Genomic DNA, 25,246 nt, shown 5'->3' with positions numbered 1-25,246 from the left:
CTGTGCAGCCTCATCTCAAACACTTTGTACAGTTTTGGGGTACCACAATATAAAGACTACAAATGTAGTAAAGGGTCTAGAGGATGACTTATGAGGAGCAGCTGAGGGTTTGCTCAGCCTAGAGCAGAGGGGAACCCTTATGGTGGCTCCACACAGGGAGTGAAGGGCAGCGGTGAGCTCTGCTTTTTGTGACAGCAACAGGACTCGAGGGATCAGCATGGAGCAGCATCAGGGAGGATCAGGTGAGGTGTTAAGAAAAGGTTCTTCACCTGAGGGCAGTGGCCGTGCTCCCGAGCTACCAGTGTTCAAGTCTCTTGTGTTTTTACACCGCTCTAAGAAAGATATAAGATTTGAATGTTGGGTGGTTCTGTGTGGAGCCAGGTGTTAGACTCAGTGGTCCTTGTGGAGATAAGTTTTCATGATGTTTTTTAAAATCTTTTGGAACTTCTGCTATCAAGTGAATTTGGTGCCTTCACACGTTTTACAAGCGGTACTTACTGTACTGCATAAATACATACCATACAAAGTTCTCGCAGGTATAGCTGTATGATTTACATGTAATACTTGTATACAATTGAAACAAAGCGTGCTAGAATTTACTGTATTGGTTGACAATACAAAGAAACTGAATTTTAGATTCTTTTCTATTTCACCATTTTGAAAGTATCTTTTTTTTTTTTTTCTTGCCATAGCCCTCATCTAATTACTGAAAAATAACTATATTCTTTCACTACTACAAAATCATTATCTATCAGTGTACTATGATCTTTTCATTAGAGGAGCAGGACTACAGTACTATATACATTGCTCCAAAAGTAATGCGTCCTATTTATTTCCTCAGAAACTGCAACATGTACAAAAAGCACAGTAATTCTATTTGATGAAGCAAATTTTCAGCTGTAAAATGCTATTTTTCAATGTAGTCTTCATTAGCTATGTATTCTCATTAGTGATGAACAAGAACCTGTGTGCTGTACTCATAAGCATCTGTACCAATGGAGGTGACTCGCTGTTTTCCACCTCCTCGTGGTGCTCCTATTGCTGAATGTCAGTGGGTGCCACTTTTTTCTGCATGGAGGAATTCAGTGACCCACCTGTGCATTATATGCACTTTCATATTAGATACCATTTTGTCAGACTTCTGCTCTGCTGCCAACTGTTGCATGGCAACAACATGTAACAGAATACTGGTGGAAAGATTTGACCCCTCCTGCCATACCACCAACATTGACATATGACATCATGGGCAAACATAATAGAATAGGGGGCATTATTCTCTGAGTAGCCATCATAGCATGGAAGGTCAATAGAAAAAATGTTTTTGCAGAGTTTCCAAATGTTTATGAAGTTACAGAAATTTAATGGCACTATGTACACTTCTCTTTTACTTCTTTCTTGGTGTCAAACATAGTTTAAAAAAATCTTCCACTATGATATTTTCAACCATGCTATATGTTATTTACAATACTATAAATATTTTTTTTACATATATTTCTCTTTTGTAGAAATGAACTGTAAAGTAACACTTCTTTCACATGCATAAGAAAAAAAAAAACAGCTGCCTTTAACTCTGGTCACAGAGCTTTTTGTTAAAATTCATAGCAGAACATCAGATTATTTGATCCAAAGAATAACAAATAACAAAATGAAATAATTGTTAATACTGTGTGGTTTGTTATATTTTGATGGGTCGTAAAGAATAACATGTTGACCCCAGAACGAGTTCTTCAGTTTGAATAGAGAAGAAAAAATAATGGTATACGTTTCACTTGAAGCCTTCTTGATGACAGAAGCTTCATCTGAGAACCTCTGTCTTCCTTATCTAAGACAAAGTGGGGAATAGTAAATCATCTTGGTTATCCAGAATAGTGTGTAGCCTTGCAGTTAAGCACCAGCTCTTGTATAATCTCAGCAGTTGTAAATTGTAGCTTTTGTCTGATGAAGTGTTTAGTCTGCATAATTCTGGTGAACTGAATATATGACTCAGATCTAAATAAAGATTCCAAACAAGAAATCAAGTTACAAGGACTTGTTGTAGGATCTTTAGTTGAAAACTCTGGTTTTCAGAGCATTAGTTGTGACTGTTGAAAGCTTGACTTCTGTATTCTGCTGAGTTCAACCAACTGAATGTTGTTTTTTTTTTTATTACCTAGTGTCAAGTCAAATTAGATTCCTGCTTTCTTCTCCCTCTAATGTATGTAATAGACATAAGTATTTCTGAAAATTGAAATTGTTGTGAGAAGGAAAAAAGGAACAAGAAGTCCCAGTCTGGAAGTTGACTAATTTGCAGAGTGAGATAGGTTCCAGGCACTGAAAAAGTGATGATTAATTTTCTTTAAAAGATAATTATATTTTACCGTATCTGTGTGCGTTTCTCTCTGTGTGGGGGAGAAAATGTTTGAAAGGTCTTGGTACTGCCCTAAGATGGGATAGGAGTCTTTGCTTCACTCAGAAATATTATAACAGAACAGTTTTTCAGTTTTCCTCACAGCCAAAATTGGGCAGTCTAAATGATCTGTACATGATATCAGAGGTCCCTTCCAACCGCAGTGATTTTGTGAATACTACTTTTCTGCACTTAAAATATAATCATCTTCAGAGATTATTGAAAGGATTTTTTTTATTATAGAAAAAAAAAGGATCCTGAAGTTATTTTTTGTTCAAATGACTATTGAACTAAAACTTCATCTTTTAGTGCCCTAAATTTTATCTCCTCTATTTTCATAGAATCATAAAATCATTTGATTTGGAAGGGATGTTAAAGGCCATCTAGTCCGAGTGCCTTGAAATGAACAGGAACATCTACAGCTACATCAGGTTTCTGAGTCCTGTCCAGCCTACCTTAAGTGTCTCCAACGATGGAGCATCCACCATCTCTCTGGCAACCTGTTTCAGTGCCTCACCACTCTTATTGTAAACAAAGAAACAAACAAAAACTTCTTCTATTCACCCTAAATCTGCCTTTTTAAATTTAGTTTAGTTTGAAACCATTTCCCCATGTCTTACAATAACAGATGCTGCTAGAGCGTTCTGTCCCCTTCCTTCTTATAAGCCTCTCTTTAGATACTGAAAGGTCACTCTAAGGTCTCCCAAGAACCTTCTTTTCATCAGGCTGAACAGCCCCAGTTATCTCAGCCTGTCCTTGTAAGGATCATTTTGCTTTGCAATGAGTGCAAATTCGCTCACTTTCTTTTACACATGTCCATCTAGCTTTGCTCCCTAATGTAAAATTGAAAGTAATCAGAGTCTTGAAATGAAGGCGCCAATAGTACAAATATATTACAATATTTTTTATCTGAAATTATAAAGTTTTTGCCTTAGAATATTGATGGAAGGGAAAACAATTCTACAATTCAGAAAAAGTAACATAGTTTTTTTTTCATTAAAAAAAATGCTGTTTCAAGTCTGAAAAAGTTTAAAATATATAATAGCACTACACTTTAATGTTGCAGACTTTAATTATTTTCTTTTATTCGGACAGTTCTGACATCTGACTGGGATTTTTTCATGGCTCTGTAATCTAACGTAAAACTAGGTCAGAAATAATTCTTGCTTCGTTACACAGTGTAAATGTCAGGCAAGGTAGTCTACAATAAAATTCTGCGAACATTAATTTTAAAATTATTACTGTTATGATTTTGTTTGCATTTTAATAATGTTCTTTGAAAGAATTTAAATTAATCTAAAATAAAGTTGTTGATTCTTCTAGTTATCTATGAATATTTGTATTTATCCTGCTGCCAGGATAGTCCCTGTAGAGGGAACTGGGGAAGACTGTACCAAGTAGGACTGAAGCCAGAGGATTACAATCTGCTCCTGGTATTGCTAGCGGGGTCACACAAGTCTGTGACTAGGAAAGTTAAAAATATCAAGACAGACTTTACATCACTTGGGAATATGCTTGAGGGATCAGGTGTACAGGTAGTGTTCTACTCAATCCCTTCCAACAGGAGGCTGGAATCTGGGCAGAAGAACGGACTAGTTGATGGAATAACTACGTGGATGATGTGCTCAGGGCTTTGTTTTCTATCATCTAGGAACCATTTTTGATAAACTGGGAAGGTTGATGTAGGATGAGACACATCTGACCAGAAGGAGCAAGAATACATTAGGCAGCAAGCTGATGGGGCTCATCATCAGGACTTCAAACTAGCTTTGATAAAGGAAGGGGATGTACTGCTGAGGTACAGAGAAGAATGCTGGGAACGCCCTCACATTAGGAAACAGCAAGGGAAAACCACAGATTTGCCCCAGAGATTCTAGAATTATCGTTTTAGAATAGTAAAACTTTTCTCCTTCCCATCAGGGAAATATATTGGCATCCTTACTTATGAACTAATGTCTGTAATTTTAAAGGCTTGGGTATATTTCTTTTGTTTAACAGGTTAACACAGAATGAATGAGATTGCCCAAAATATGTTGAAGACATCAAGGAGAATCTACAGGTCCTAGAATTTAAGGCAAATTGCCTTAGTAGTTTTTATTTTTGAGAATTTGAGATGCTGTTCTTTTTTCTTGTCCTATAGACTTTTGTCAAGTGGAGCATCTCTACTTTCCCTATGAAAGTACCTATAGAACTGATAGTACAGTCAGCTGTTAGTGTTCCTTTAAAAACAGTGGGGGGGAAAAAAAAACAACAGCAACAAAATCATAGAGATTGATTTTTCTCATCTCTCGTAGTGTAAAGCATTTCAGTAGGTTTAGTGTAAGGCATTTCAGTAGATTTAATGTTACTTTTTGGATCACTTCTAACCTGAAAAATCTAACATCTAGCTTCTCACCATTAAATTTAGTATGTGCAAAGGAAATCTGACTGTTCTAACGTGAGTTTCAACGTTTGAATACAAAGAAGTAAAAATTGCTTTTCTAACTTTAGTTACCTTGTTACATTTCCAAAGATCATATTGCTACTGCTTGCTTAGTCTTCAAGGTGATCCTGGAATTTATGGGGGCTGCTTTAACCACAACAAATCCTGAACCTTTTTAGATAAAATGCTTTCTGATGTACATTTATCCTCATTTAGGTATGGTCTAGATTCTTGTTTCTATATTAACTACCTTATATTTGTCTCTGTGAAACCACAGATCCTTCCTTGATAACATCTAACCATGTGATCCATTTCATTCCCTATGCGGCCCTATCCTTCTCCACATTACTATTTACTTCACCCATATATGCTATCTGCCAATTTGTTTTTTGTATGTATTTTAAATGATCAAAATAGTCAGAATGAGTCACAAGACCTCCAAAATACTATTGAGTTCCTTATTGACACTTTTTTTTTTTTTTTTAAGTTTTGCATTTACTGATACATTTATTTAAGAAAAACGTATCTTTATTGATACTGCACAGGTTGATTAATTTGTTTTTGTTTTCTTGTAATGACACAGTGTGTGAAATTAAAGATACATTCAAAAAGCTATTATGCTTAGCAACGTACCTTTGCAAATTACATCCCTAGAATAAGTAAAAGAAAATGGAAATGGGCTTGTTTGACAGGCTGTATTTCTTAGAAGTTGGTGTTTAAGAAAAAAAAAAGTTGCAACATTTAGCAGTACCAAATATATTCAGCTTTCAGATGTGGATTCTGCTGTTCATTTCTTGAACTGATTTTTTTTTTTTTTTTTGTGCTGTCATAATATATCCCACCTTAAGGAATTTTACTGATAAGTGAACATCTGTTAAAAGGTTCTGTCAGCAAGACAAATATGGTGAGTTAGGAACTCCTGAGAACAGTTAGTTTGATCCTGCTGACTTTAAAACACTCAATACTGACGTTTCCTTTTTGCTAATAACTTACTAAGTAGACAGCTTTACCAAAGTCTTACACGGGTAATAATTTCATATCACAGCCAATCTGATCTAAATCCAGTTTTCCACTAAAACATGTAGTTCCGATTTCCTTTTTCAAAATCCAGATTGCCGTATTGTAAAGCCTGCTCTGGCCTGTGTCCCTTGTGATAGGAGGGGAAAAATCATACAAAAGTCCACAAAGATGAGCTTTTCTTTCAGAGAATTAGGCAGTGTAATCCAGTCACATGTAGAGCCTAGAAATGGATGAATCTGCAACAGTTGGAACAGAAAATCACAGTTGCTGAAGACTAATAGTGATACAAAATCTCTTCTTGACCTTCTAAAACTTGACCTCACAGATCTTTTGGGGAGTTCTGCATATTGATTAAAACTGATTGAAATTTTCAAAGATGCACAAAGTGTTTTGCAAACACTGAATCTCATATCTGTAATCAAATATTGAGCTTGCTGAAGATAAGAATTAAATGGCAGGAAAAATGATAGCTCCCCACAGTATCATACTTGGGATTATCACAATCATTTGGACTAACCATTTATCAAATATGAATGATTATTGCTATTTTTAAAATAAAATTGAACTAATTATTAGGTGGAAAGCATCGTGATAGATTACAGCACAAAAGATGGAATCTGGTAATATTAATATACACCTTAAAATACAGGACAGTAGTTATAAGTGTTGGTGGATTTTAACAGGTTTTATTGCCTGACTTGTATGTGATGTTAAATTTTTGTTTGTACAACTGAAGCTAATGGGAGTGAGTGTTTTAACCAATTTTAGACCAGATTTTATGAAAAAACAAGCAAAGCAGCAGTGTTTCTCACCCTCCAAGTGTTGCATTTCCATGAACCAGTTGTGATTTTAACTACATTTCAAGGCTTGAAAGCTCAGGTTTCATTCACAGTTAAAGATGCAACAGTATGTGTTGAAAACTTAAGTCTTTTGTAATTAAAGAAGGGCTTTTAAAGTGTAAGGAGTAACTAGCACTAATGTTCGGGTAGCATAGTATGCCTCTGTAATTAATAACAACTAAATGTTGCTTTGTGTTAGTTCTTATCTTTGTGAATGGTTTTCATAATTGCTCATGTGCTAACAAGGTTGCTATCTTTTTATAAAGTGTTTATGTTAGCATACAGAAAATAACTTCCAGGAGGAAAACGTATTTGTCCTTTCTCTTCTCTGTAATACTCCTATTGTTCTCTTCTAAATGTTTAGACATTTTGTATTTACGTGAATAATAACTGAATCCATTCTTTTCTATTCCTGCTGATTCTTTTGCAGAACGACACAAAAGCCTCTGTATCACTTGATTTTTCAGAAACTATCATTATAAAGCAGATACAGTAGTTCTCTAGTTGTTCTGGGAGACAGGTAGGGGACAGGAGGAATAATTATTTTACAAATGAATGAACTGTATTTGCTTTCATTTTTCTGTGAATGGTACAAAACTGTGCAGCCATTAGATGATTAGAAGAGTTGTATTAGGTTTGGTTCTTTCAGATATGAAAACGGTTTTGTGTGTGCTATCTAAAATTAAAATTCTGAATATCTTCACATACAAACATCTTAATACCTTGGATGATGTCCAGGACTTTAAGCATAAGCGGTGCACAAATTAAAGAACGCTTCTCATGGAGAAGTTCATTTGAGTGAAAAACTGGTAGCTATTAATTATGAATTGTTTACAAAGTGGATATGCACCCATAATGAAACAGTGGTCTTTTCAGGTCAACTACTTTGTTAACAGGTCCTTGGAAAGATAATAGGCTTTTCAAAAGCCTCTAAGAAGCTGATAAAATTAGCAGGGCAATTGGTGTTTATTTTAGTTAATTTTGAAAATGAGTGGTTTGGTGTTTTTTTTTTTGTGGTTAGGAATTACTGAGAGGAAAAAATCACGTATGCTTGGAAATTATCTTCTTGTGGATATTCAAAACTTTCTAAATCCATTTGCAATTATGGATAAGTAAAATCAGCTTTGTCATTTGCAGTTTCTCTATAGTGCTTCTGTCTAGCTAGATTATATATATTTTCTACATACTTTTTTATTTAGTCTCAGAAAGTCTGTTTTAAAGATATAAACTTTAAAACTGCAATAAATAATTACAAAGTAACTGGAAAATCCCTGACTTCACACAGTTTCAGTTCTTTGCCTCACAGCAATCTTAAAATGATCTATTAAATGATTATTAGAAACAATTAATTATACTAGAGAACTCTAAGAGCCCAAATGTAATTTCATGGTTATAATTTTCTTGTCAGGTAATAAAACGGGATGAGCTTGGCAAGGATCTGTCTGACTGCTCTCTGTTCGATTTGCTGAAATATGATGATTATAATAGTGACAAGCACCTAGGTCTGGAAGAATTCTATAGAGCTTTTCGTAAGTACAAAGATTAGCCTATTCTTTTTTTTCAGTTTTCTTTCCCATCTCTCGTTTTGTCTTCCTAAAATGGCATTTCTTTTTATTTTTCGATTTTGATACATCAAAATGTTGTATTTAAACAGCAGGTGTAATGTAGCAGTCATGATATTATAGAGAATTCTTTAATGAAATCAATAAGGGATCTGTTTGTGTCTTTATTTTGGTAATGGAGAATTTGTAGATGATATTCCTTGATGCCAGCCTTCACTAAAAAAATCTTTGTTGTGCACAAGTGAAAACGAGTGCAGTCTGGACGGTGTTATAGAAATGAAAATGGTAGCATGTTTCCCTACACCCTTTCTTATTGAGTGCTGGTAAAACCAGTTGTGATAAACCCAGCAACAAATGTACTGCTTTAACTGGTGCTTTAGGATTCAGAGGGACGTACTGATTTGTAATACACTTCTGCTGGGTGCTTGTTCTCTGAATGCCAAAAGTGTCTGGGATAGTGCTTGTAGTATGTATGAACTTCTTAACATATCCACTGGGGTATGGATCAAAATGATATCGAAAAGTAGAAAGAAATGGGATGATTTTTAGTTCCTTTATTCAAGGTACATATTCATTGCATTGTTTAAAAATAAAAGCTTGAAAAGCTTCCAGTTCATTGTGTGCCCAACAGCCAGAGGAATGTGAAATACCTTTAATGGCTGTAATTATGGCACAATGTGTGCTCTTTCAATAAGAGAAAAAGATTAGCTCTAGTTCCACTGCATTTGGTCTTCGGAGATCTTGAATTTAGTCATTCTAATCTGCATCACATGTATTAACAAAAATTATGTATTGCTTTGAAAGTATACCTAGTGAAACAAAATGAAAATTAAATGACAGCCTTCTGGTTATTAGGCTACTACTCTTACAGCAAAACAAGCTGAAAGCAAGTACTCCACACAGGTCAAGCCAAACTCAAAGTGAATATGACAGCTCCAGGCCAGAGGTGTGAGATGTGACCTGCTGCTTAGCAATGGCAAATTCTGAATACAAAGAATGAATATGGATGGTGAGCCATTCATGCAAGAAGCATTCACGTCACATTTTCCATAATTATAGTACCTACTAAGTTAAAATCAAACTAAGAGTCAAACTATTTTTCTTTAATAGAATGTAGGACTTCAGGAAAGATTTATTCCAAACAAAATAGAAACTCTTCCTTCTTCAGAATTTTCTTATTTCACTGTTTCAATTTGGTGTCCTAAAATATTATTACGTTATGGTAGCATGCACTGTGATTGTGAAATTATTATTTTTCACTGTGTGATGATTTTTGACCGCCTCCAATGTTTGTAGAAGAAGAAACAATCCAAGTGATCAAAATATGAGCAATTTTTTAAAAAGTACTTTTCATAACTACATCTTGAGGTCTTCTAAGTGAGCAGTAGCATTGGCAGGGAATAATTTTTGAATTTCTGTTTTTATTTAAGGAAGTTTAAAAGACACATCACTCTAAATTAAAAATGCTTGAACCATATTTTTTTTTACCCATTCCACAGTTCTTTATTGCTTGAGCTGATAGTATATGTCTGTTTTTTCATTTTTTTGTCTCCAAATTTTAAATCTATTTTTAAATACAGTGTAGTACCTTATATTTCCATTAGGTTTGTCCCTATGCCTCTTAGCAGTAGCGTGATAGATTTGAGAACTGTTGAACTCCTCTCGTTCTCTCTAAAGCTTGTCTGCTTAACAGCTGGAACAAGAGTTATTCATATTTATGGTGAAGAGCAGTAAACAAAATTTGGGTTCATAGAGCTGAAGAAATGACTCCTATACAAAAATGCAGTGCAGAATTAAGTTTTTTTTGTTCACCATTAACGAGTTGCTTATTTAGGGAATAAAGGGAATAAAAAGGGAATAAAAATAAAGGGAATCGAAGAAAGAGAAGGAAGGAAAATTTTTCCTCTTGTACAAGGCAGTTAAATGGGCATAGAAATACAAGCACTGTGTCATGGAAAAGGAGGTGGGATATCAGTCACAGTCCCACAGTTAGTAGTTCCTAAATCATTTCTCAAGGATGCTTTAGAAGACAGCCTTGTAGCTGAAGCAACTAAAATATAAAACTTACTGTAAATAGTAAAATATGATTTTAAAACATGTAGTTGAATGTGGTGAAGGCTAAAGAGCCCTCGTTTCTAAGTATAGGTTTTAAATGATATCTACCTTCAGCAGGAGAGTGCTACGCAAAAAGAATCCGAAAATTCAGAAAGCTAAAAAAGAACTGAGAGTAGGCATTAGTGGTATTTGTGTCATCAGCTTGAGCTATGAAGGGGATGGCTATAATCAAGCATACCATGTGCATTTCTAGCTGTGATTTTTAGCTGGCATTTAAAAATACTTCAATAGGATTTTGATCTTTGGACCCAGTTGGGCAAAATTAAAAGGTATTGTCACTATTATGCTGACCAGCTTGCTCTCAAAAGTTTCTTTTTTTGTTTTAAAGGATTAGGCAATTACATTTTATTTAAATATGAATGCATATCTGTGGGCTTTATTATCAGTACTGCCACAGTAGCACTTGCAGGTGAGAAATCTTTTTTTCATTGACATATTTAATTAGAAGTGTTACTGTCATCTAAGGACTGTAAATTTAGAATCAAATACAGCTGTAAATTTTACTGCTTTATTAAGAGTTTGTCACAGACAACAGGAATTTTTTCTTTCTTTTTGTTTTTTTTCATCTGGTAGAAACTAATCCTCCTTAAGGGCAAATTAAATCATTGACTGTTGTAAATGTATTTACATATATATATATATATTTATATATATATAAAAATATATCTCATATATATGGTATATACGTATCTGTGTGCTATAATTACATATATTCTGTGAATTATTTTTGTCAATCTGTTTTTGTTTGCAAAATGAGTAAGAGAGATAGGCAGGATAACTCAGGCAGTGGTGTAGTAATTCGTCTAATAAATTCCTCTCTCCTTCAGAAAATCAGATATTGAGGCTCTAATAAAGAAGGGAAATACTTAAGAGGGTGAACTGCCTTTGAAGTATGCACTGAAGTCCCAGTCTGCAAAATGTTCCAAGAATTTGAAAGTGCTTACTGGCTTGTGTAGTGTTGTGCGGACAAGTAAGCCTGATGTGGCTTTAGTGGTATCAGCTGCTTTCATATATATCGTGAGCTTGTTTTTGTTGCTATGGCATATATCCACTAGATGTATTTACTAGATGTAACAGGTTCCACTAGATCAATAGAGCATATAGAAAGGTACTTAATAGTTTTTTTTTCCATTTGTATAAGATAAAGTGGGAAGTATAGATCTGCTTAGGTCTTATGAACGTGAGACTGAAGGGAATCATCCTGAGCAATCAGGTCAATCTTCCACTGCTCCAGCTGCACAATGTAAAATTCTGTTCTGAGAGTTATCCAGCTTCATCTTAGCATTTTATTTTGTAGGCTTGTTTTCCTTTCCCACATAGTCCTAAATTTTATATAAGAGATTTTATATAAGAGAATGTGGTTTTAGTTTTAGTCAGAGCAAGATGTATTTAACCTTGTCTGAAAGAGTGGCTGGAAGCATAAGAGGCTGAAGCCAAACAAAAGGGAGAAGTAGAGGGTACAGATTTGTGAATGCTTTTTCTTCTGAAAAATAAAACTCATCTGATGCGCTTTTTCAAGGATCTTCTGTTTTTTATGTAATGTCTCCTGTGCTATGAAGATAATATTCTGTGTATTGCACATTCAATCTGCCTGTCTTCTGTTGCTCTTTTCTAAAATTAATAATATTTTCTCCCTTAGAGTTCCTTATAAAATGAAATTTCAAAGCAGGTACTTCAGGTGGCCTTCATAGTGGCTTACAAAATCTCAAGGGATAGTAGAAGTAAGTAAATAGCTATAAATTATTCTCACTCAGCGCAGTGCAGATGTGTATGTTGGCCCTTCTGTGATCACAGTAGAAAGAATGATGGTAATTTAGATATTTATGAATAGAACTGATTGAATACAACAAATAGAAATTACAAGTTTATGGTAAATAAGTGTTTTTCATTGGTCCTTTACAATAATAGAACTAAATGCTTTAACAACTCATAGTCTGTATAAAATGAAGAAAAAATGGTGTTTGCCATAATTTTTTTGATTAATATAGAATGACTTTTATCTTATGTGCCAAAAAGGGGCCATGAAATGGAAGTCTGAAAAAGAGGAGGCTCAGGGGAAACCTTATTGCTCCCTGCAACTACCTGAAGGGAGCTTATGGAGAGATGGGCATTGACCTTTTCTCCCATGTAACTGGTGATAGGACTAGAGAGAATGGCCTCAAGTTGTGCCAGGGGAGTTTCAGGTTGAACATTAGGAAATACTGCTTTGAGAGATTGATCAGGCACTGGAATGGGCTGCTCAGGGAGGTGCTGGAGTCAGTGTGTTCCTGGAGGTGTTCAGAATGTGTTTAGATGTTGTACTGAGGGTCATGGTTTAGTTGGAGATATTGGTGATAGGTAGACTGTTGGGCTGAATGATCTTGAAGGTCTTTTCCAGCCTTTCTATGTACTTGCTATTGCTCTATATATTTGAAAGTACCTTAAAAGCCTTATTCCGGTCACGGATACCAAATTGAGATCTTATTGCTGGGGTAATGTTTGTGAATCTGTATGTAAACCTTCAATAACAACTGTTATTACAGAAGTTGGTCAGGGATGATGATGCAAAAATTCCACTCATCGTAGCTTTTGGGTGAATCTGTGACCAGTGCATAATACGAATGTCAAACATTGTGCTTTGTTTTGTCTCGAATTATATGGAAAGGTAAACAGCAAGAAGTATCCATAAATGCAGGTCTTAGTTAAGGATTATTATCAGGTAGTCTAATTCCTGCAAAATGTTTTTAAAATTGCACTGCTGTACTTAAAATAGTTTCACTCTTACTTTATTCTGTCAGCTGCAATTATTACAGGTGCGTGTTCCAAAATCCTTTTTTGAAATGTGTATCTCTTCCTTTCCAAAGAAAAAGACCAGAATTTACCACTCCCTTTTGTCCTCTCTCCTCTCTCTCAAAAAAGAAATCTAGGTAGAATCATAGAATTGTTAATGTTGAAAAAGATTTCTAAAATCATCTAGTTCAACCGTCAATCCTTCAGCACCATGCCCACTAAATCAAGTCACTCAGCACTACATCTATATCTTCAAGTCCACAAAATCTTACTCAAAAAATACCCACTGGATTTACATTTCCAGCGATTTCAGTATCGTGTCAAAAATGTTTAATGTGAAATCTGAGTCAAAGCTTTTTAACTGTGACTACTCCTCAATAATAAGACTGTTTAACAAATAGCAGAAGAAAGAGTTTCTGAAGATCTGTCTCCTGCTATCATTAATTCCTTCTGGGCAACAAGTAGCGTGTGTCAGGTTGTTCTGGGGAGAATTGTATTTCAGCACTAGCCTTTGAAAATACAAATTAACAACACATTGAGTAGAAGCTACTGAACTTAGTGGTAATATTTTTCCACCCGATATAATCTACCTGTGCTACGTGTACTTTCAGTCTAGAGATTATCAGCTGGAAAAGAATACAACCCATTGTATAGACTGGGCAGAATTTAAAGCTCATCATTTCAGTGAAGTGCATTTTTAAGGCATAAAATGTTGTTCCGTGATTTGAAGTCTTTGAAGTAATTTCTTACATGCTACTAATTAATAATCAATTCATTTTGATACCAGGGATTCCCACATAATCATAAAATGCGTTTTATTTAGTTCATCCCTAATAAGACCTTTAGAAATTATGTTGTTTTGTGTTCTGTTATACAGATATGAGTTTTGTTACTGTTTTAATTTGGGCTAGGAAGATAACGTTTTCATGACAATGCATGAGAACAGTAATTCTATTTAAGAAGACATTTAATGGCAAAAAATAAAGTATGCAAGATTCTTATTTATTTTTATTTTACATTTGTAAGTCTGTTTCATACGTGCCCAACCTCACATGTTAAGATCAGGAGCGTGATAAGCCTTGCTGAAAGATTTGAGGTGGCTTGAGAATTAGTGCACTGGGCCACTGCTGGTGATGGGCCTAGCTGTTGGGCAACTGGGGTCCTCTTGGACCACCACTTCAAGTGCACCTTGTCATTTGGCACAGATCATTCCCATTCCCACGTTGCTTCCAGGACAATATGCACTTTCAATGCAGTCCTACCAGTACTATCATGTTATACAGTTCCTGGAGCTCTGTAAACTATAACAGTTTTATATGATCAATACACAGGACTTCATAAGCAAAAACATTTCTAATCAAATTGCAATTGGAATTTCACATTATTTATTGCAAGAATTTTTTCTGCTCATCTTGCCTTCTGCATTTCTCTTAACGATCACTCAGTGCGTGTGATTTGTATATTAAAACAATAAGCATGCTTATTATTACTTTTTCCCTTAAATGTTACCACTTGGCTGTGTAGAAGTCCTTTGGGAAATACTAAGCTTTTGGTGTGATATTGCCCGTTCAGTACTGGATCAGTATAGGAAATAATTTTTTTTAACAAACTTAATTTTATGGCATGCATTCTAAACGTTGGTTAATATGTGATGGTATTATATAGGTTTTTTTTTTTTTCCTGTTAAAATTTAACCTGCATGTTGCTTTTCTTCTGGATAAGGAAAAAAGTTATCAAGATATTACATGATTTGGTTTTTGACATGAAGCTCTGAATAAGTGTGACGTTTGCAATTTTATGTAGTTCTGTTAATGTCTCTCCTAGGCCACAAAATATTTAGAGTATTTAAGTGAAGTAGAAAATAGATAAGAAGTGTCAAAATGATTGCATCCCATTTTAGTGCGAATAAGCTATTATTTTACAAATTTAGATACATAGAAATGGAATTCTAATTAAGTTATGCATGACAGCTTTGTAATAAGTGAATGATTGTTCTGTACATCTAGCTGTAAATCACAATCCATGGTGAACTTCAGTATTTTTGCAGCTGATATCTTTATGTTGCTAGTTCAGAGATAATATTTTTATTTTTGCAAGTCATTGTACCTGTAAGATTGTGTTGTTATTGATGTTCCAGCGTTCACAAACGCCTCCATCTAGATGGTTCACAATTCAAAACACATTTAAAATAATAATTTATAATCAGTTATCTTTACTAACCGTTGTAAGGGAATCAGTCTTATTCCAATTCATAGGCTAAGGCACAGGGGAGAGAAAATGTTTCCAGAGTATTATCCACAATGTGGAATAAGGGAGGTGATCACTAGCTAATCTACAAGCAGGGACATTAAAATATATTATTCACAGCAAAATTACACTTCTCCAACTATAATGAATATTAATATGCTCATAAAATATTATTTAGTAAGAAATCTCGATAGCCATTGCACTACTTGTTTTCTTTGCACCCATAAAAATCACCTCTTTATCTGAATTTCTTATTTGGAAATAGTTTTAGCCTAGAGCTATAATACTGCTAACCAACAATAAATACTCATTTAAGCAAAATTTCTAAAATAATTTAACATTATCATAAGTTAAAATCTACATACATATTACTTTTCCTTCAAAAATAAATGGAATCATATTTAAGTTATTGAGGCATGAGCATAGTGTCATCACCTCTTTAAATCAAACAAATGAAATAGTCATGAATAGGAAAAAAAAAAAAAGGTAATGCATGAAGTTCTTTTAAGAGTCTTAGGTATGTATTTGAGATAGTTGCTTTACTTTGCATATAGAGCAGAATGTAAAAATCTTGAAACTGTCTGCTAAAAGGAGATTAACAACACTTAGCAGTTGTTTGAATGTTGGTTTTTTTTTTAAAGACTTATCAGAAACACTGCTAACTAGAAATCTGAGGTGGATTTACTGTAACGTGATAAGAATCTGAGTTAATTTCTCAATTGTGCTTAAGAAATGGAAAAAAAAAAGAAGTTGGATCTCAAGTCATCAAAAGGAGATCCTTTAAAATACTAAGATAATTTAAATATTTCAGATGATGAGTGAATTAAATAGATTGCTTTTTCGTCCAAGGATCAATTTATTTATTTGGAGAAGGATTACTTTATTGTTTTTTGAGCAGCTTTTTTTTTATGTTGTTTTATGTTCCCTGCAAGCTTGAGTTTGCTAGTTGTTCTTAAGCATAGAACACTAATGTTCACCTTAACAACTAAGTAACTTTATTCCTCAAATTGGTGGGTGTTGTTATATTTTTATATATTCTGGAATCCAAATCAATCTTTTCCTGAATGAAGACTCTTGGGGATTTGTTTTTTTTTGTTTGTTTGTTTGATAACTCATCTACTCTGCTCATTATTGTTGGTTCTGATTGTATGTATAGGTAAGCAGATAAGTTATTACAGTCAGAAGAAGTCTGTAAAAGGCTTTTATTAGTTCTGGGATTTGTGAATTTCTTAAATGTATCTGGGATATGCACTTTAAAAGGGAATCTGAAGAAATAGTTTTGCACCTAGATTGTATGAAAGAACATTGTAAATTTGTAAATAGGGATTAAAAAAAAATTCCAACCCTGCAATGGTTGTGTGCTTTTCTTTAGACCTTAATGTTATAGAAAAGTGTATTACAGTATATTGGGAAAGTTTTTTTGATTGAATGCTTTCAAATTTCTATTACATGCGATAAGGGCAAAAGAGCTGAAAAATGTCCCAGACCACAGAATTACAGGAGTTGGAAGGGACCTCAGGAGATCATCAAGTCCAATCCCATTGCTTCCATTGCTCTCTCAGTTCATTCCAATTTTCCTACAGAATTACATTCTGGCAAAATGTTTCTATTTCAGGGAATCTCATTACTAACTTCATTTCCAAAGCACAATAATTACAATTTCAAGTTTTACTATAGTATTGTTTCATAACTTGTGAGTATATTTACTTATTTAGTTTTTGCAGTTTACTTCTTCAGAAAAACAGTATATTTGGTCAGCCAAAATAAAAAGTGAATGGGATATCTGAGTCTAAATATTTATATAAATCCTTGAAGAAAATGAAGTAATAGATAAAATGCTTGCTTTGAATATTTTAGATATGAAATGAAAACAAGTGACTGATCTTAAAGCCCCAATTTAAATGCTTCAGTAAACAGGTGAAGCTTACTACCTGATTTTATGAAACAGCAGTTTTAAAGTTATGTGCTATACACATAGGTATGTTTATGTATAACATACATGTGCACCCAAATAAAAGTGTGTAGGTGTATAGTTTAATCTGAGGAGTACTTCTTAAGGCACTCTATTAAGGCATTGAATTCCTATTCAAAAATACCTTCTTCGTATCAGTTTTGTGAGCATGGTTTTGCCACAGGGTTCGAGCAGGAAAGGGAGAGGAATTATTGGAAACATCTAGAAGAATTATTTTATCGGTGACACACCCAGGCATATTCTCTCAATTTCAAACTTTCTATAGGAAAAATAGCACAAGTAGGAGCTTAATAGGCCAGAAGAAAGCGTACTGCTTACCAACTGTCATATTGTTCCCAGTACATCTGCAATTATAGCCAGGATGTTTAAATTTTGTTTAATTGCAATGATCTTCATAGGTGTTAATGTGCTTTCAGTGTGTCCAGATCGTTTTCCTGGCTCTCTTCTATTGCTTATTTTACATCGTTGTGGCGCACTGTAGGTTATTTTTATTCCATTGTGGTTTGTTGGTGCTTTTTTTTTAACTTAATTTTTTCCATTTAGTTTTCTCCTAAGTAATGTTTGCATACTTGCATTTTGTGTTTACCTTCTCTTTTCCAAGTCTACAAGGGTTGATTAAATGGATAAGTTGAACTTCTGTGTGTGCCAGAAGATGCCATGGAATAGGAGGGAGACAATCAGAACAGCTGAGGGCTGCCTGCGCATTTGCTCTGTATTTCCAAGATTCTTTGTAGCTTGTTTATAGAATGAATTGAGTAAAAGAGTGAAATAGTGATTTTCAAGGCCCTTCAAGATGCATCTCTTTGGGAAAGCAGAGATGTGTATCCATCGTACTAATGTGTGTTTCCTGAACTATTTTAAGCTAAGGGAAGGAGTCTATGTCTAGTAAGTATTCAATGCTCAGCTTATTCCAAAGGTGTAAAGCTACGAAGATTACAGATGATAGGGTAATTGCTTGTTATGGTCTTATAATTTAACAAAGAGTTTACTTTGAGGCTCAGAAAGATTAAAAAAAAAAAAAAAAGGATGAATAAAAGAAAACGAAGATGAAGTAAGCAAATAAAAAAGAATGTTTTTAATGAATGAGTTTATCAGCTGCCCATTTGGAATATTTATTTAAAAAATCCTTATAAGTTTTTTCTATGCATTTTGTGTGATTGATACTGTAATGTAAAAACATTTACCTTAAGAATAGTATGATTTTTTTTCTCTAAAATATCTAATGATTTTAGTAGTCTACTATATAGCAGTTGCTATTACTTTTTTTAAGGTATTTTAGTGCATTTACAAAGTGTTTGGATGAAAAGGTGTTTTTAATATGATAAACTGTTACTTCTGACTTGCTGATAACTACATTTTCTGAATGTATATGTTAAATGAAGGTAAATGCAATTTTTATGTTATTTTAAGTTATGAAAGTCGAAATGAATTTAGTCCTGTATAAATGGAATTATTCAGTCTGTGTGAAGATATGCATAAACATATGTAAAAAAAAAATTACTTCTATTTATTTAATTTCCGTAATCCTTGACCTTTTACCATCTAGTGTGATATATCACAGCTGTCAAGTTTTTGTAAGTAGCTTTCTTTTGCTTTTGCTGTTACTGCTAAGAAGTAAAACAATTTGGAGGTGTATAGAGGGAAGAAACCCTAGAATATAAATTGTTTAACTCCATATAAGCATTGACCATGGTATGACTGGGAAAATAGTGGAAGAAGATTCTGACAAACCTTGTTTTCTCACTTCAGATAATTGTATTCTAAACTAGGATGCTTCTTGCATCACTTCTGTCTTTTGAACTTCTCAGAAACATGCATCTCATGATTTTAGATAATAATTATGAATTCAGTATAGAGATGCTTGCAAGCAGAATTCAGTAGGAGCAGTTGGAAAACACAAGTTGTGAATATTTAATGAAATTATATATCACATCAACTCTGCTGCCCGTGATTGTTGGAGGATTTATTTAGTTGTTTAACTGGTAAATGCTTCATATACAGGTTTAAAATGTATGTACAGTTATCCACATGTGATTTAGATACTTTGAATTTAAAAATAAATAAAAAATTAAAAATAAAATTTCTACCAAAGGAAGTAAGCACAAAAAATATATCTGTGTTCATGTGGTACACAGAATGAGTTTGCCAGTAGATTCTGAAGGTAGTTTTCTAAATAAATTGTGTTCTCAGATTGTCAAATGCTATGCTAAGTAGGTTAGCAAATCATTTATATGGGAGGTACAATTTCAGCTATAGTGAAAATAAAGGCACCACACAAGGCAATGAAGCTACAAGCAGAAATCTACATATTGCAAAATTATATAAAATGTAATGCAAATATGTGAAGTTGTGAAAATATACGAGGATTGAGGGAGACACAAAAACCTTCTTTATGTACTTATTTACTTAAAGAACTGGGGAACTGTCTAAGATGGAAGTAATCCAAACAATTCATCTGATTACCATTCAACCATGAATAAATGATAGGAAAAAATGACATACTTAAAAAAAAGTTATTTAGCTTTGAGATTATAATTCTTCTCAACCTAGACATGTGGTGGAGATGTATTTGTTGGAGGGAATAGTTGAAGTGCTTTAAAACTTGCTGAACACTGTTTAAGGAATACTTGATGCTAAACAAAGATTAATGTTTTGTTTGTGCTTATGAAGTGCTATTCAAATATCCATTTGAGTAGCAATGTATACATAACAACAAGAACTCTGAATTACAGTAAGGATCCATTTAGTCCAGTATTTTGGATTTTATTTTCTTCAGGGAAGATTACAAAAGAAGAAAAGGGGTATTAAGGTTCTTGTATTATACCTCCTTTATTTCTAGCGATTTTTGTCTTGGAGACTGATTATCTTTAATAGCTCTTGATGAATGCTTTGCTCATAAATTTGATTGCTTTTTGGAGCCATTTGAAGTTAACATCTACATCATTGTTTCAGAATTTTTCACACTTTAATGATTACATGCTAGAATAAGTATGATTTTTGAATATTGTGCATGCTTTCTTTTTAGTTTATAATGTATGGTAAAATACTGTGAGCAACCATTCTATAATTCTCAGTCTCCCATATCCTGAGATTTTTTGAAGCTCCTGATTAATCTTTGTAGTCATCTCTTTTCCATTCTGAAACATTTCATGTAAAAGCTGCTTGTGTGAAGAGCTTACTACACGCTTGATTGTTCTTACGATGCTTTTTTTCTTCTCTAACATTTCTTTATTTCTACATTTCTAACGTTCTTCTCTACATTTATTTATTTATTTTTTTTCCCCAGGGGAAAGGACTAAAAGCAAACAAAGTGTCATCATGGATTTAGAGTGGTGTAGTAATACTCTGCCTAATTTCTTTTATTAACACATTGTCAAGACTGAGTACATATTGTCATAAGGCTGCCAATTATATTCTAAAGGTCTCTTACCTAAGCAATAATAACTTGTTCAGAGTCTATCTCTTTGTAGGCAAGTTTGGTCGCCTTTTTCACCTGCATTCGGTACTTTGAATACCCAATTTTATATACTTAACTTGGCAAACTACTATCATAAATAATGCCTTTATGCAAATTTTTGTTTCATATCTGAATTATCTGATTACCTATTCTCCAAAAATGTTCTCAGAGAAATGTATTGTCTCGTTTTCTTCTCTCTCCTGCTGGTTCAACTTGAGTTCCAGTGGCAATCCAGATGGAATTCCACCAGTGACTTTTCTTCTTATGAAACCTAAAAACAGAACCTTCAATGGAGAAATGAAAAATCATTTCTAAGACCATGAGCAGATCTGATGCAGGTTGTTTGTTACAAGGTAGATCTCTTAACAAGAACAAAAGTCTACTTGGGCAATAACCAAAAGTGAGGGCCTTTGTACAGACAAGTAATAAAGCCTACCTTGAGTTCTGGTTTGTTTATTTTTCCCCCTCTACATGTAAATTACATCAGCCGATTGATTTATTTTTCAGTATAACTTTCTTTCTACTCCCCATCTGTGCTTTTTCCATGTTATAGAGTTCTGTGAGTAACTGGCTCATAACTCTACTCTTCAGATTGCGGGAAACTATTGAATAACAGCTGCGTGGCCTTTCTTTTCTTGTAGAGGAAGTATAGTAGTGCTGTTATGCTTCAGGATTTCTAACTCCCATTTATATGTCAGGTAATTTGATTGTGAATTACTACCTTAGAATTTTGTACTGACAGAGAGAGAACTATTTTTGAAGTTGGGTTTTTATAAAACTCTGAATACATCCAGAAGTCTTAAATACTTGGAAATTCTATTATCACTCTGAAAGGGAAAAAAAAAAGCTTTGAAATTTCAAAATAAAATGGAGCTGTACGTTAAATAAAATTGGCAAATTATTATATTGATAAGCGGAAATCTTTGTGCATAAAAATGTGAGTTACGAGGGTTGTCAGCTCTCCTTTTATGATTCCCATTTCATTATGAATTAGTTTCAGAAATATTTTGTAGATTAAACTGCTGCACTTTAAATGTTTCATTTGAGGTAACTGCAAGTATGCAGTATTGATGTTCAGCATCTGTGTTTGCAGAGAACATAAGGAGCATTAAAGTTGGATCTATACTAGTAAAATGACTTGAAAATATTGATGCTAACTGTTAACATTTAAATAAAATGTTTTTGCTTGAGCTAGTCATATGCAAACACAACAAGCATGTTGAAATTGATTTTTGTGTAAATTACCTCCTTTGGTTAAATAGATGCACCAAATATACAATAAATAAGGCCAAAACCAATTATCATTGCTTCAGTGAATTAGCCCTTTCATGTTACCTAGGTAAGACAGCTGTATTTAACATAAACTTCAATTCTTTTGAAATCTGTTTTCAAGAGGAAAATAGAACATGTTACAAATAATAATGAGTGAGGATGCATTTAAAATCTGTTATTCCTAATGTCCTTTCTCATTCAAATTTGGCTCTTACTAATTTATGTGCAGTTTTCAATATACCTGTACAAGTGAGCTCATAGCAAACTTTGGTTTCACATCTATTTTCAAATAACATAATGTTATGATGTTTCTTCTGTTTTTCATCAAGGCTGCATTACATATTTGTGGTCTGGATTCCAGGAAGTTTTGAGACTATTATTAACTATTCAATGATTAACCTGAAAAAAACGAATAAAGAAGTAGTCTCAATGACCACATTTATCTTAAGATACTTTGGAATATATCATAAAGACGAAAAAGTTTGGACATCCATTTTCACTGAGACCCAAGGCTGTATTTTTTAATGTGTAAGGTTGCTGATTGAGAATTTCAGATTTGGTATTGGGTTATGTTTTATATTAAATAGCACCAAGAAATATCAACATGTGAACACAGAAATAATAAATCAGAATTGATTGTAGTTGCTTATGACTTATGTGCTGCTGTGAGCTAGGCTTGCTTCTAATTGAGTGGCTAGAGTGTGATCAGGGTTTACAAGCTTATGTAGTGTAAACACATTGAACACTTAGCTGAACTTTGTGTATTGGCAAAGCTGGTGTACTTGAACCAACTTTTACTCAGTTTGCTGAAAAAGAATGTTTTATAATATTTTAGGCACTATGTCCTCTGCTTCCCAATGATTTAAAACATCCTGTGGTCATAAAGAGTTTTAAAAATACATTGCATCTGGGGCAACATATCAACAGAAGCTTTGGATATTTATGCTGCCAGGTACTAGACTAATGAAAAATAACCAAGCCTAAAAATATTTCAAATAAAAGTAGAGACCTGGATGCAACATGTAGCTTGCATGGTGTTATGCTATTCCAACTAAGCAAGGCGTTGTAGATAGCTTAATGGCCAACAATGGAACCCTTTTTAAATCTGATTAGTAAGTTCGTCTGAGATCTTAGTTATTTAGGTAAGACTGTTGTTTATGTCAGTTGATTTAAAATACAGTAACTGGAATTTAGGTAAATGATAGCACTGTGATGGCAGCTAAAGAGTAAAAGCACAAGTGAGACAATTTAATGCAATGATGGCCATAAGGAGAAATAATTTTATTAAGCAAAAAAAAGATGCTGAAGACTATAATGAGCAAACACATCCTCAGAACCTAGAAGTTAGAGCCTTAAATTCATCTTTTCTTTTGACTGCCACCAAAGACATTTTTCAGTGTTAAGAATGCATAGTATGAACATATGTCCATACAGATTGTTGGACAAGAAAGGTTTTTTAGATATAGGTGTCATATCATATATCATGACAACTAGAATTAGAATAGATCATTACTTATGCATTCTGAAAGACATATTTTCTAAGCAATGTGGCATTGTAAATAAGAGTGTTGATCATATTTTCCTGGACTGCTGTGGTTTCTGTTGCTTTTAGAAATTTTTTTAGTATACAGCTATTTTAATTATATCTCGCCCATATTGAGTATAGCCATTAAAGTGATGTTGAAGTCTGAAAATGACAATAAATTATTTGGAAATTACTGTTCCATCTACTCTGAGATCCTTTTCCCAGCAAACCCTAAGGTTTTCATTTGTTACAGCTTTATTAGATCAAAAAAGACTGTTGTGTAATTTTGAGTGTATAGTCTATGAAAGCTCTACATTTATATCTGTACTTAAACCTAAGATATCGTATGTGACTATTTTCATATCAACAATTTGTGTAGCATGTATCAAATCAAATTCTAGCCCATCACACTAACTTGGAAATTTCCCTTAGGATTCACTGAATGATGCAGAAAATCTGTTGCAGAACATATTGAGAGAGATGTTAAGGTTGAAGAAGCAGTTTCAGTCTGGTGAGATGATAGTAACGGGAGGGAGATTTATTTTTTACCAGTTCATTCACTGTATCTCCCAGAAGATGGAAATTCATAGAAGTTTGAATTTCATTCTTCTTCTTAGAGTGAAAGGCTAGTCTGTCAGTCAGGATAGGCAAATCATCTTCCTTATCCCTAATAAATAAACCATGGTAAACAGGCTGTAAGTGCTATGTCTCGATTAGTGGTTTCCCCTGTGGTGGAAAAGTTTGAAGCCAAACACTTCATGAGTTGACTTTCTTTCCTGGTCTGTTTTCTTTGAGGCTAAAAAAAATTCTCCTACAGATTGTATGGCCTCTGTAGGCTTTGTGGACTCTCATAACTAGCCAATCTGTAGGATGAACCCTTTATCTGTGCTGTTGTCACTGTTCTCAAAGTGAAGTGATGATACATCATCATCATCATGTTCAAAACATTCTCCTATTAACTTAACATTCCAATTGCACGAGAGTATCAGACAAAGCCTGATATATATACGTGTGTATATGTACTATTTTTCAGTGCAGCTTTAAGTAGACTTGAGTGTTTTATCTTTGCGAGTTTAATATATATATTTGTTGTCCAGAAAGCAGTTCTCTAAATTCCTGGTTGCTTCAGGTGTTGATACGATGTCACTGTGATAGAGTGGTCATTTCAGAAACTCAGTGAATGTATGTGGATTGTCCCCAGTGCTGGTAACATTGCACTTCTGATAATTCTTGATCTAGCATGAGGTGCAGCCCATACCTATGTAGAGACAGTTGTACACAATGACAAGGGAGTGATAAATAATCAATGACTCCTTGCATTTCCATGAACAGCGTTTCTGAAGTATTTTTTAATGGTTATGCCCTGCAGAGCAAGTGAGAGTATATGCTTTACTGACTTTTATGAAGACTTAAGTGAGTCATTATAGTCCTGGTGGCACTCGACTTGAATCCTGTTGAGCTCTGTAGTCTGTGCAGACTCAGGGGAAACAAAAGGGCCCAAAGAGCAGTTTGATTGAATAGACACAGGAAGTAAAACTCGTTTAATTAAACAATTAAATTTAAACATTTATATTTCTTCCTCAGTGTTCAGTGTTCCTGTAAATGCCAAGCCTTTGGTATGGAAACTGACTGTGTTTTTTCACATCAATTTACAGTTCAA

At 33.9% G+C, this 25,246-nt stretch overlaps 1 protein-coding gene across 2 annotated transcripts in view; it reads left to right on the top strand.

Moving 5' to 3' along the window:
* Positions 1-25,246, top strand: part of FSTL5 (follistatin like 5) — a 218,517-nt gene that overhangs the window by 119,935 nt on the left and 73,336 nt on the right. For both annotated transcript variants that reach the window (XM_031553001.1, XM_031553000.1), the window contains exon 5: positions 8,076-8,196. In XM_031553001.1, coding sequence (XP_031408861.1) covers positions 8,076-8,196 — 121 coding nt within the window. The remainder of the gene's footprint in view (positions 1-8,075; positions 8,197-25,246) is intronic.

The sequence above is a fragment of the Meleagris gallopavo genome, chromosome 4, assembly GCF_000146605.3.
Source record: "Meleagris gallopavo isolate NT-WF06-2002-E0010 breed Aviagen turkey brand Nicholas breeding stock chromosome 4, Turkey_5.1, whole genome shotgun sequence".
Taxonomy (NCBI): domain Eukaryota; kingdom Metazoa; phylum Chordata; class Aves; order Galliformes; family Phasianidae; genus Meleagris; species Meleagris gallopavo.
Note: the sequence above shows the minus strand (reverse complement) of the source record. Positions and strands in the feature narration are given on the sequence as shown.